General features: G+C 36.6%; 1 protein-coding gene across 1 annotated transcript in view; it reads left to right on the top strand.

Annotated features, from left to right (window-relative positions):
- The window catches only part of RhoGEF3 (Rho guanine nucleotide exchange factor 3), a 213,413-nt gene that overhangs the window by 60,532 nt on the left and 139,798 nt on the right, over positions 1-13,083 (top strand). Inside the window, exon 3 of the mRNA XM_089104622.1 lies at positions 6,296-6,372. Within this exon, the coding sequence (XP_088960748.1) occupies positions 6,296-6,372 (77 nt within the window). The remainder of the gene's footprint in view (positions 1-6,295; positions 6,373-13,083) is intronic.

Below are 13,083 nucleotides of genomic sequence, written 5' to 3'. Positions count from 1 at the left end.
ACTTAACCGATGAAATCAAGTATCGTTACTATGGAAACAAAAAAAAAATTCTATTCCGTAGTTAGTTATGTTCGTTTTTATCGAATAAAACAACTAATTATATGTTTAACATAATAAATTAACAGAAATGGCTTCTAGCTAATTACACACATTTTCCAGCATGGATTTAATTTGGAAGAGGGAGCAAATCGGTCGAAACACCGAATATAAAACCCACTTGGTAACTATATTTTCTAGCCTCGAGGCTAGAAGAGAGATTAAACTTTAAGTTTGAAAATTGCCCCAGAAATTATTTTTTGGCTTACAATCGTTCCAGACATGTAAAATCAATTAAGTTTAAAGATAACCATTAAAAGTTAAGTGTGCAACATAAAAAGAAGCGATGCATCCCATAAAAGTATGAGGGATTTCTACAAAGATTATGCCATCAAATTGACCAATTTCAGGGCCATATCTGCAAAAACACAGAACTTAGTATTTTTTTGGAGAAGGATGGTCACGTGGTTTTTGTTTTCGTCCATCACAATAAGAGTGTCAAACCAGTGGCCGTACAATAATTGATGTTCTTCTTAAGTAACAAACGTATTACCCTCAGCAAAATGCATGGGCGCCCATAGCCTGATTTTTAGGGGCGGGGGCTTATCTGGTCTAATCAGCGCTTCCAATGCTGTATAATTGAAATCTCAAGACTAAATATCACAGACAGTACGATAGCGCAGCCTAAGTAAAGAGCGATGTGGGTACAATGTATTGTTTTTTTCCTTTTTTAGACCAGGACACTTCTTATAGAAAGAAACGTCTTAGGAACTTCAAATAGAGCTCATGGAAGGTGACCAGCCTCCCCTCCCCCACGTCAATCAGTTCCCCAAAAACATCTAAACAAAGTTTTGAGACAACCATTTTGTTCAGCGTAGTTTAAAGGTCCGGAAATTATGACTTTAAGGATAGCACCCCCCCCCCCCCCAGAGCCCTCATTGCAAGGGTTGTAAGTTATGCCCTGGGGGGATATAAGATTTTTTAAAGAAAGGATGACCGTATAAACCTTGGAGAGGGCAACCCTCCAATACCCCCCCCCCCACACACACACACGTCGTATTTTTGCCAAAACGCATTTGATAGAAATTTTAAGATGGCCATTTGTTGTCGCAGAAACTTCGAAAAGGGCTCATTCGGTTGGTAATTGAAAGGGCTAGTGCCCTCTTTAATATTCAAGAGTGATTGGAGGGCAAACATCCCCCCCCCACGCCCATCATTTCCCCAACACTTCTAATCAAAATCTCGAGATAGTTATTTTGTTTGACGCAGTTTAAAAGTCCAGAAATTATGTCTTTTAGGATGAGAACCCCCTCACAGTCCTCAGGGCAAGGGTTGTAAGGTTTGCCCCGAGGGCACTTAATGTTTTTATGGAAACAGTGGTCGTATAAACTTCAGAGGGGGCGCATTGGATTGGAAATCGGAAGCTGAAGTGCCATTTTTAAGATTCAAATTTATCGGAGGGCAGCTATACTCCCCCATGTCATATTTTCCCCAGATGCATCCGATAGAATTTTTGAGATAACCATTTGGTCAAAAATAGTCAAAACATCTCATAAAACAGCCTTTTGGGTTGACACATCTCCGAGTATGGGCGTATAAGGGTCCGGGGGATGTAAGGTTTTTATGAAGAGGTGGTCTCATTTGATTGGAAAGGCATAGTTCTAGTTCAATTTTAAGAGTCGAGCGTGATGGAGAGAAAATAGCCCCCCTCCCTGATATCCGCTTTTCCCCAAACACATTCGATCGAAATTGTTAAAAAGCCATTTTGTATCCAATAGTCCAATGAGGATATAACAATGTTTTCAGTAATCAAATAAAAGAATTATTTAGGTGGACATTGAACTAAATTAAATCAAACTATGAGCATAAACTCTTTTTACTACTATTCTTTCTTCTGGAGTTCTTCCAACTAGCTTTTCTCGTGCTACCACTTCACCCCTTTCAAAAAAAGGAGGGAATACGAATCGATGTTCTGATTACAGGCCGATTACTGTTTCGTGCCAGATTAGCAAAGTTTTTGAGTTAGTTTTATTAAAGTATCTGGAGTCTTGTAACCAAGGCCTGAATCAAATCGGGTTCCGCAAGGGTCTAAGCATGGATGTTGCTCATACCCTCTTTTCAAGAATAATATCCTTTTGTAAGCAATGGGAGAGAGTTTATACACTTGTGTTAGATTTTGCGGCGGCGTAAGATTCAATTATCCATTCTTGGGCTATGACTGTACTTCTGAAGAATAATGTCCCACTACCAGTAGTTTTGGTTTTAAAAAATTGGTATGGCTCCTCTCGTATTCGTATTAAGTGGAAGAATCAGTATAGTGATTATAATGTTAAGTTATGTTGGGGGCTGAGGCAAGGAAGCATTATTTCTCCTTCGATTTTCAAGATTACTGTTTCGGGGCTATTTGATCAAATTCAGTTGACTTTTATTTATGGTAAAGGTTATGTTCTGTTGTGGATTGCTTACGCAGATGATTTACTCCTTTTGAGTCAATCACTTCAGTTACTTCAACAAAATGTAGAATTTTTAGCAAAGGTTTTTAGTGAGCATTGACATTGTTTTCGCCCTGAAAAATGTCAGTTTTTAATTCTTGGTCCTAAGGCTAATGATCTCGTTAATTCAGAAATTTCTGTTCATATTTATGATAGTATTTTAAAACCTTTGGAATCTTTTTTATATCTTGGTGCCTTATGGACCAACTTCAGCTCTATGCCGTGATTCTATTTCTAAAACAGTTAAAAGTAGAATAGCGTCTAGTTTCGGGGCAGTAATTTGTCTTCGCGATCTTATTTCTCGGAAAACACTGGCTCGGGTATATAATACAGTCGCTTTGCCTCAGATTTTAATTTTTTCATCGCTTCTCCCGTTTTTTAGAATTAGTAATATTGCGCATGTAAAAACCACATTTTAAATTTTGCTAAGTTCCTTTGCCGCTTTTCTAAATCTGAATCAAATACTTTTTTAATGAATACATATAAAATAAAAACCCTGTTGATGTTTTGGAGAAAAAGCAAAATAAATTTTTATCCAAATTACCTCTTTTTTCTCATAATTTATATAAAGCTGCGCACGAGCTTAATTTTATTTTATTTTTTTTTTTATTAATTATTGAATGAAGTGTTAATTTGTGAAGTGTTAATTTTAAGTGTTAATTTATTGTTTATTGAATGAAGTGTTAATTTTTGTGGTAAGTTTGATTGAAGGCCTTTGCGTACTTGTTGTTATATAGTTTAAAAGAATTTTATGACCTGTTGATTAGCGGTTATTATTATTTTTTTTTAACTCTTCGTATTCGGAGGAAATAAAAAGTTTGAATTGAATTGAATTGAATTGCATATGAACTTTCAAAAAGGTGACAAAGCAGTATCCCAAGAATAACTCATATAATTAAGTTAGACCTTTAAGAGTAAGTTATGGGGGATTTTGAACTAGCCAAAAGGCACTATGTCCATACTTTTAATACTACAACTGCAGTTACTGTAACTAATGACGCTAAAAGTATTAAGGTGAAACTTGTAGGAAGTGTTTAGGGGGTGTTCCAATTAAACGAAAAAACTGTATACATGCAGGCTTTAAAAAGGCATATAAGCAATATCGTAGGCAGCACCACTCTATTTAATAACTAGAAATATCATTGAAACATTTAAAGAAGCTAATTTGACTCAAAATTAGAAGTTCTAGTGTCATTTATAAGAGTAAAAAGCGACTGGAAGGCAGTCAGCCCGTCTCTCGAGCCGATTTTTTTCCCACACATTTTCCTGTTTTTTTTTGTTTTTTTTTTAGTAAAGCCTAAATTATGTTCTGGTCTTGAGAAAAGGCATGGGGGCTATTAGTCCTATTAATGTTAGTTTTTAATTGTTTCTTCTTTGACTTGGACATTCATTCTAATTTCTGTTTCTTTTGGACTTCATGCAATTGTTGACCGTTACTTTTAGTAGTTTTACGCTTGGAAGATTTATTTGACTTTATTTCTGCCCATTTTTGGCTTAATCGAGCTTTTATACTTTTCTATGAAAAAATTATTTTGTGGAAAAAGTTTTTTAAATTTATAAAAATATAAGGCAGTGTCAGTCAGTCAGGGGGGACTGGCGCTCCCTTGCCCCCCCCCCCCCCTTATGGGTGCCCATGGCCCAAATGCCAGTTTATTTTCATTTAGTTCAAAACAGCAATTTTGACCTGAATAGGGCCAATCCCTTGAAGGTACATTTAGTTATCTACAAATTCGTCAGTTGGGTGTCAAAAGGTCATATCTCCATAATTGTAAATTTTTAGAAGAGCAATCAAGAAACCTCACAAATTTTATTTCTCGTCTGATAACTGTAAAACGAAAACAAATTGATATGCATCGATTCACATATTGATCTGCTTTGTTTTATGGTTATCGGAGGGGAAATAAAAAAAGTTTTGAGGCTTTTTATTTGCTTTCTGAAAATTTCCAATTATGAAGATATGACCTTTTGATACCCGACTGATGGTATTGCATGGTTGCGCATTAGGAACTAGGATCACTGGGTCTTTTCTTAGGAAAGGCCTGCGGTTGTCTGAAGCTTTAAAAAGTACAATATTTTGAAACTTTCCATAAGAGGTCCTCTAGATAAATACCGAGTGGGATTTATACCCCAATGTTCATTCATTCCAAGGAAAATTTTCCTTTAAGTCCACTATTAAGAGGTTATTGGGAACCAGTCGCAAAAAGGTGTTTACATATCCGAGCGTTTGGAAGGGGCGGTTTAAGAGTATTTTCCCACGACCAAACAAACACAAAACATGAAAAAAGGTTGGCTGTTAGGTCAAAGTTTTTAGAGCTCAAGTCCATCTAATTAATCCTGGAGGGAGGAAAAATTGGTGCCTATTCCATAAATTCTAATTTATGACCATTACCCAACCCCTATTCTAGAATTTTCTTCAATATCCCGAGAGTTTGCCTACTTTCCACCACCTTATGTACATTTCGGAGCACCCTTCTGCCACGCGTTGCATAGTCCCGCCACGGGTAGCACAGCCGTCTAAACGCTTGGCAGAAGTCCGACACGGTTGACACAGTTTCGCCATTCTTTTCGCGGGCCACCTCGTGTGCGTGATTTCTGATTATTGGCGATCCCTCACAATACCCAGGCAAGTATGCCATAAATTTTAAAAAACAGAAGCAACCTTTTTGTTCGCAAAAAAGATTGCAATGCCACTAAATTCACATAATTGCACGTAAGAAATGAGCAAAGCACTAAAATTGGAAAATAAAACATAATTGGGTAATTATGATAACTGCCACTGATAAAGCCGCTGGAGTATCTTTACGAGTTCTGTTTTTTATTGGGTATCAGCGTGGGTTCTCTGAGCGTAACTAGCGACCAGGGGTGGACAGTGCCCAGGAGTGCCAATTCGTAAAATTGCAGAGGAGCTGTGGGCAAAATTTAACTTTCAGAATCTACTGGGGAGAGGGTATAATTTTGTAATTTTTGTGTTTGATTTTTTTAATGGAAATAATTGCGAAAAAAAAATTCAGTAAAAACTACCCCCCTGGAAAATACCCCCCCGGAAAATACCCCCCCCCCAAACAAAAATACCCCCGTGGAAAATAAGGCTTTCCAAATTTGAGAATTTTATTTGAGTTTTATTTTTTTAATTTCCGTAGGAGGATGGAATTTTGGTACTTGTGTATTATGCGCCACTCACTCAAGTTTACGCTGTGTAAAATTCGAGAACACGCCGGTTTTTTTGTTAGTTTCTTAGTTACTTTAGAAAGAATAATTGTACCAAAGACATTTTGCATGCAGACCCGTTATGCTTACCCCCCCCCCCCCCCTAAAATGCTAATTTATTGCGGAAATGTATTTGTAAAGTAACGAAGAAACTAACAAAAAATAAGTTGCTTTCTTGAATTTTACACAGCTTAAACTTGAGTCAGTGGCTCATAATACACAAGCGCGAAAATTCCTTGCCCCTAAGGAAATTAAAAAAATAAAACTAAAATAAAATTCTCAAATTTGGAAAGCTTTATTTTCCACGGAGGGTATTTTTTTCTGGGGGGGGGGATTTTCCGTGTGGGGGGGGGGGGGGTAAACGCCGGCCACCGATTTCAGCTATGAAATGATGCTAAATTTGTTGCGTTTCGTGACATGTTGACATAACGTTAAATTACTTCAGGTTAAATTCAATCAATTAATTGAACTCAGCCGTCAATTAATTAATGGTGAAGATTATTATCAATTATACTAGCAGCGGGGTATTTTGATTGGTTTTACAATTTCTATTCTTATAGGTCACTTCTGCTGATGATGATTGTAGCATGGCAAAAAATAAGAATTTTAGAAGTCAGTCTGCGTGGGATCTTCGAAGGTAGGCTCTTTTCATTGCTAATTTTTCTGAATTAATTTCCTTGTTTAATGAATTCGAAGTACCAAGGACAGTGTAAAAGAAATCTGATTTTTGGAATTGGAATTCCGATTTTTGGAGTTTTGGGATTTTTGGAAATAGTTAGACGCAAACATAAAACAACCACTATTAGAGGATCAAGCTTCGCTTTGTGAAACAATGAAATTTTATTCTTTGACATTTATTCTTTATGTTATTTTTTTGTGAAATTACCTTGATTTCATTTTATTTTATTCGGCATTACTTTTGGCACAATTATACCGACAAATTATTCTATACTAGTGACAGGAGAGTTAAATTACAATGTGATTTTAAAACTTTAGCACAGACACTCATCTTCAGCAAAATCTATTATAAATATCAACTAGCACTTTACTGAAAACAAAAACAATATAGGAGTTTTGGTACAGTAAAAGCAAACCCAGGTTTCAGCTACTGCTGCAACCATGATTTTTCCAAAATTAGGGGCCTAGGCGAATTTTCCCAAAGTCGTGGCCGTGGCCTATGTAGATCGTTGTGTCACAAAGGACAATTGTAGCATGCCAGTTTTTAGGAGAAATTATAGTGCTGTGTTTGGCATGCTACATGACTATTTTATCATGCATACACAAATCTATATAGATACATAATCGCAAGAAATGTATATATACGTACGTTTTTGTTAATAATTCCTCGCTATGCTTTATGAAAACGAAAACGGTTTTTAAGTACTTTCGGGTATTATGTTGAAAACAAATGTGGACAGAATACGTAATAAAATCCATCATAGACGAAAAGAATAAAATTCATTTTAATTGACGTGTCTAGTTTTTCTCTGTTTTTTTCGCACTTGTCTCTTAGGAGCAAAGTACTTTAACGAGGTGTTGACGTCTGTAAAACGGGTTCGAGTTTCGAAAACCAAGCCGCTTAAGCTGTAAAAAAATGGCGCTAAAAAAAAATGGTGCCAAAAATTTAGTTTTATAGGACCAGGGAAATTAAAATGAAAATATTTTTGTACCCCTCTGAACCTATTTTAGGCTTATTCACTTTCTGGATAAAACCTCGATTTTCTTGGATTTTTCTTTGGTTGTTTGAAGATTATGAAGTTTTTGGGGCAGTAACACATTTCTGTCAGAATCTCCACGTTGAGCCATAACAGTAAAACTAATTAGCTAAATTTTGAGGACGCCCCTTAATCACTTAATTAATTATTAATTATAATAATTATATATTATAATTTAATAATTATAATTATTATAATTATAATTATATTAATTATAAAAATATAAATAAAAATATAATTATAATTATAATAATTATAATTAATTTAATTATAATAATTCAATTTCCCCTGAATCACTTCAAACACTTCGATTCATTTTCCCAGTCCTTGGCACTTTGATAAAACCCATCATAAACACAAAGAGTAAAATTTACTCTCAGACCATTCCCCCCCCCCTTATAATTGACACGTATTGACTGGCACTTATAAAAATTTTTTGCGGGGTGGGCAATTCTGACAAAATGACTAAAACAGGATATTTATATGAAATGTACTACTAATCATACAGAAAACGGAAGGGAGAGGAGGTAGGAGGATAAGTCTGAGTAAGGAATGTACGCAGAGGGGTCCTCGGGGCTCCCCCCCCCCCCCAAAAAAAAACAAAAAAACTTTGACTTTATTTAATATTGTAAGCAAAAATATAAACCATTACAAATATAAATCACTCTGCTAGAAAAAAATTGCTAACACCTGGCGTAACTACATAAACATTCCTAGAAACTCCCTAAACTGACAAATCAATTTAAAAAAAAAGAAAAGAAAAGAAAAAAACAATAAAATTCACCCACACACCCCCAGGGCAACAGCAACCATCATAATACAACTCCAACCCCATCCCCTTCCACTCAGTCCTCCCCCAGTCCAATAGCACACTATCACCTCCCCCCCCCCAAAAAAAAAACAAACAAAAACAAAACAAAAAAAGCCTTAAAGCCCCCCCCCCCAAAGAAAACCTTAGTTTTCTTGAATTTCTGGGCAGTTTTATTCAAATTATCAAAAACAAAAAATATCTCTCCCAAAAAACTGTCATTATTAGTCCCATTCACCCAGTAAAATATTCCTGCGTACATGTCTTGTCTGCGTCCTAAAGCCCTGTCCCCTTATGTACGTGTCTGGTGTAATAGTAACTTCTCAACATAATTAAATATATTTTTCATCATTTGAGTCGTCATTTGTATTCAAGTCCCCTGGGATAGGGAGAAGAATCTTGGCAAGGGAACTACACAAGGAACAAGGGCGGATCCAGGATTTTTTTTAGGGGGGGGGGGAATAGAGCGATCCGATAAAATTGCGTTGGAAGTAAGTATAATTAACGCAAACTTGCGTTAATTAAGTAAATTACACTACTTTATACTACGTTAGGGGCCCCCCTGGATCCGCCACTGGCGAGGAACCTCTTTGTGCCTGTCTCCGCAAAATCCTAAGGTTTCCTGAGTAGGTTCAAGTTCTTTTATTCAATAAATATAAAAAACTCTACAATTCAAAAAATGTCAAAGGCCCGCTAACTTGAGAAACAAAAAAAAAATTACATTAAGCTGCATATTAAATATTTGCAGGCTACTGAACTAGGCCTAGACAAAAATAAATTAGAAGTACTGCCCACACGAATGCTTGAGCAGTACTCGAATAGTATTTCGGCGGTTCTTATTCATATTATCAACTGGAGTTTGGTTTTAACTACCCCCCCCCCCCCCGCCGCAAAAAAAATTCTTGCGTATGTGCCTAGTCTTGGCTGACCCCAAATCATCTTGATTTTACAGTTTTGTTTTTTCGTGCTGCTTTGTACAGGTTGCCTGCTACACGGTCATGTGTTCCTGTCTAGACCTTTATTTTATCCTAATCTCAGACCGAACAAAAGAACCGCATTTCGACCATTCCTCGTCTTGCTGTTTTTAGGCAAATTAAGAGTCGATAATAGGCCGTCCCGTTTGACACTTCTCACGGATACTTAAAGGATGAGTTCATTAAGAAAAATTATGGGTACTTACGTGTTATCCCGACCACACTCAAGAAATTAAGATAGGTTAATCATAATGAATATACCAAAATCTAATGAAAATATAATACTTTAGTTACAAAATTATGGAAACTACAACAGAGAATTATGGAAAGCAGACCGCCCAGAACACATTATATTAAATAACTAACGTAGCCAACTCTTATATATTAAATATTTAATTGAAATATACCTGCGTAGTAGTTTATCTCACTCAGGCTAAGTTATTTATCTCCGAATACAGACAGAGAAACCGGTTTTACTGACATCATGAACTTGATTGTGGTCAGGATAGTACGTAGGTTCCAAATTATGTATTGATAATAATTTTGTCACAATAAAACAACAAAAAGGACAGACAAGGAACTAATTGATTTCTAGTCTAATAATTTTGATTTTCTGATTTATTCCTTGGTCCAGGAACTTACCAGGAACAAGGGCTATCAAACTTCTTGGACGGGTAAATACACAAGGAGCAAGGGATATGTTTCGGTATTTTTACTTTATAGCAATTTTAACCCCGCATTAATATGCAAACAATAGGTATGCTAAGGCATAGTTTCGTATTGGGAAGGGGTAGGGGTGTCGAAGGTACACTGATTTCATTAATTAATGTTTAATTTAAAGCAATTTGTTTCTATTTCAGATTTTGCGTATTAGATTAGATTGGGTTCTTGTATAAGCACCAGTCTGAGAATCGATTTTAGGCAAAAATTAAATTAAAAAAAAAAAAGTTGTTTCAACTAAAAGTATGAAGCAACCTAAAACTCAAAACGAGCAGAAATTATTACGTATATGAGGGGGGTTGTCCCCTCCTCAACACCTCGCTCTTCATGCTAAAGTTTTTAAGTACATTTGATAAGGCTTTCATTGTTCTAGCTAAACAGCCCTTGTGTTTCAGGAGTCGTTCTTAAAGAATTGGGACAAAATTATTACTTTAGCGTAAAGAGCGAGGTTATGAGGAGGAGGCAGCTCCCTCATATACGTAATGATTTCTGTTTGTTTTAAGTTTTAGTGTTTCTCCTTACTTTTAATTGAAAAAATTGTTTCTTTTATTTAATTTCTAATGGTTTTTAAACAATGCCTGGAATCCCTCCACGGAAAAATCCCTCCTCTCCACGGATATATCCTCTAGACGGTGAACCCCTCTAGACAATTCAATCGTGGTGAAAATTTACCCTGGAAAATTACCCTTAACATCTTCATGCGTAAAGTTGAGTCGGCAAAGAGAAAGCAAGACATAAGAAGAATTTCGTATAAGAATTCTGGCAAAATCCTTCAGTGTAAAATTCCCCCTGAAAAATTCACCATCTAAAAACTTCCTATCCCATGTAAAATCCTCCCTGTGGAAAACCCGGCCCCTCCCCCCAGCAGCAAACCCAATAGCAAATACTATACGTAAACAATGGGCAAATTTGATAACTTAGATCCTTCCCTGGGGGTTGTGGGGAGTCATGTCATCTCCAAAAACATAGTTATCAGGCCTTTCAACTATGCTGAAGAATTTCGTATAAGAATTCTGGCAAAATCTCCCAGTGTAAAATTCACTATTTTCAGTGTAAAAATAGTTATCAGGCCTTTCAACTATGCTGAACAAAATAGCTATCTGAAAATTTGAATCGGGTGATTTTGAGAAAAAAGGGGCGTGGGAGGGGGCCTAGCTGCCCTACCGTCTTTTTGGTCCCTCAAAAAGGGGACTAGAATTTTTATTTTCCGTTCGAATGAGCCCTCTCCGATATTCTAGAACCACGTAGCTGATACGATCACGCCTGGGAAAAAAAACAAATAAACTCACATCCATGATCTTGCTTCTGGTAAAAAATACAGATTCCACATTTTTGCAGATAGGAGCTTCAAACCTCTACAGTAGGGTTCTATGAATCTGATACGTTGAATCTGATGGTGTCATTAAGATTCATTTACTCTTAGGGGAGTGAATCCCGCTTTTTTCGAAAATTGGGCAGTTTCTCAGGCTCGTAGCCTTTGATGGGTAAGATTAAATTTAATGAAACTTATATGGAATCAGCATACTAAGCCGATTCTTATGATATATCTTTTGGTATCAAAATTCCGTTTTCAAGAGTTTCGGTTACTATTGAGCCGGGTCTCTCCTTACTTACAGTTTGTTACCACGAATTGTTTGATAATCAAAGTTAATGATGGAAACGGTTGGAAGATAAAAGAAGATTTGTTAGATATTTTCATGAGAAATTGTCTACGGATACTTTTGGGTGCCCTTTTGACTGACCGGGTGCCATTTGAGTGCCATTCTGAACAGTAAGCTGTACGAAAAATGTGGTTCTGTCCTGCTTTCTTGGGCTTTAATGAGAAAAATGCTGAGATGACCAGGACACGCTTTGTGGATGAAGGATAGCAAATTGCCAAGAATCGTCTTCCTCGGCCATCCATTTAGGGCCAAACGAGAAGTAGATAGTTCCCGAATGGGCTGGAAGGAGGTCGTAAGGAAGGATTTAAGGGAAATTGTAATTTCTTGGGACGGTATAAAGAGGAAGCTCTGAATAAATTAGGGTGGGAGAAGAGCATGCGCAGCTGTGTTTTCCTCGGGTGGTTCGGTGATGCAGTGAGTTGTTAGTAGTAGTAGTAGTAGCAGTTTTTCCGGATCAAGAAGCTTGCCTTCGCCAGCTTCGTCAAAAATAAGAACTGCTATTTTTACTAGATCCTGACACATAAAGAAAAGCGGTCCATCTAATACTCGCCGGCCTTGCATGACAAGAAAATAAGTATTACCTCTTTTTCATATTTTCTGCTGATGCTTTAGCTTAAAGTGGCAAATATTTTCTAACTAATTGCAGTGGCAGTCAAGCTTCTGATTCCAAATACTCTGAAACCCTCTAAATGATCCATTGTCTCCTACATTTTTCACATGATTTGCTATTTTTGCCACCTCATCCCTCTGTCAGAACTCGCTCCTTTAGAAAGCACCCGCATCGACACCTACTGATAGTCGTAAGTTAGAATAATTAAGGTTGAATATTGATTTGCCTCTTTTTGCCACTTGGGGGTAAGTAGATTCCCTATCTCAACTACTCATTTACGGGGTGCTACCATTTCGGTGAACCGTCACAAGCACGAAACGTCATAACATCGAACCGTCAGAACCTCGAACCGTCATAAAATCTAAAAAAAATTTATAAGTTTATATAATAGTAATAAGTATATAATAGTTTAGAAACAAATTTCGAATAAATATTTGCACATTAGGGGGGTTTGGGGGCAAAGCATATCATATATTAAATACGTAATCTAACCTAACCTAGGTCCCTTTCCCACCCTAAACCCCAAAAAACTAAGGTTTTAAAATTTTTAATGTTATGACGGTTCGAGGTTCTGACAGATTTTTTTGTCGATGTTATAACAGATTTGGTACTGCTCCTGACGTTCGTGCTCCTGACGGTTCGATGTTATGACGCCTTCCTCTCATTTACGAATTTTAATATCATGCGATCTGGCTTGGTTCATTATTGAAATTTCTGTCGATACCTCACCATATCCAGCCACAAACACGTGGGAAGCTTTTGGGCCCCCTACACCTAGAGATTTTTATGATTGTTGCTGTATTTACTATATCTTCCATATAGTTCTTCTATTTTTTTTTCATTTTTCATTAGTGTATCAC

This window comes from Artemia sp. Qi Xiang Cuo, chromosome 18, assembly GCF_049724085.1.
Source record: "Artemia sp. Qi Xiang Cuo chromosome 18, ASM4972408v1, whole genome shotgun sequence".
Taxonomy (NCBI): Eukaryota; Metazoa; Arthropoda; class Branchiopoda; order Anostraca; family Artemiidae; genus Artemia; species Artemia sp. Qi Xiang Cuo.
This window is presented reverse-complemented; position numbering and strand designations above follow the sequence as displayed.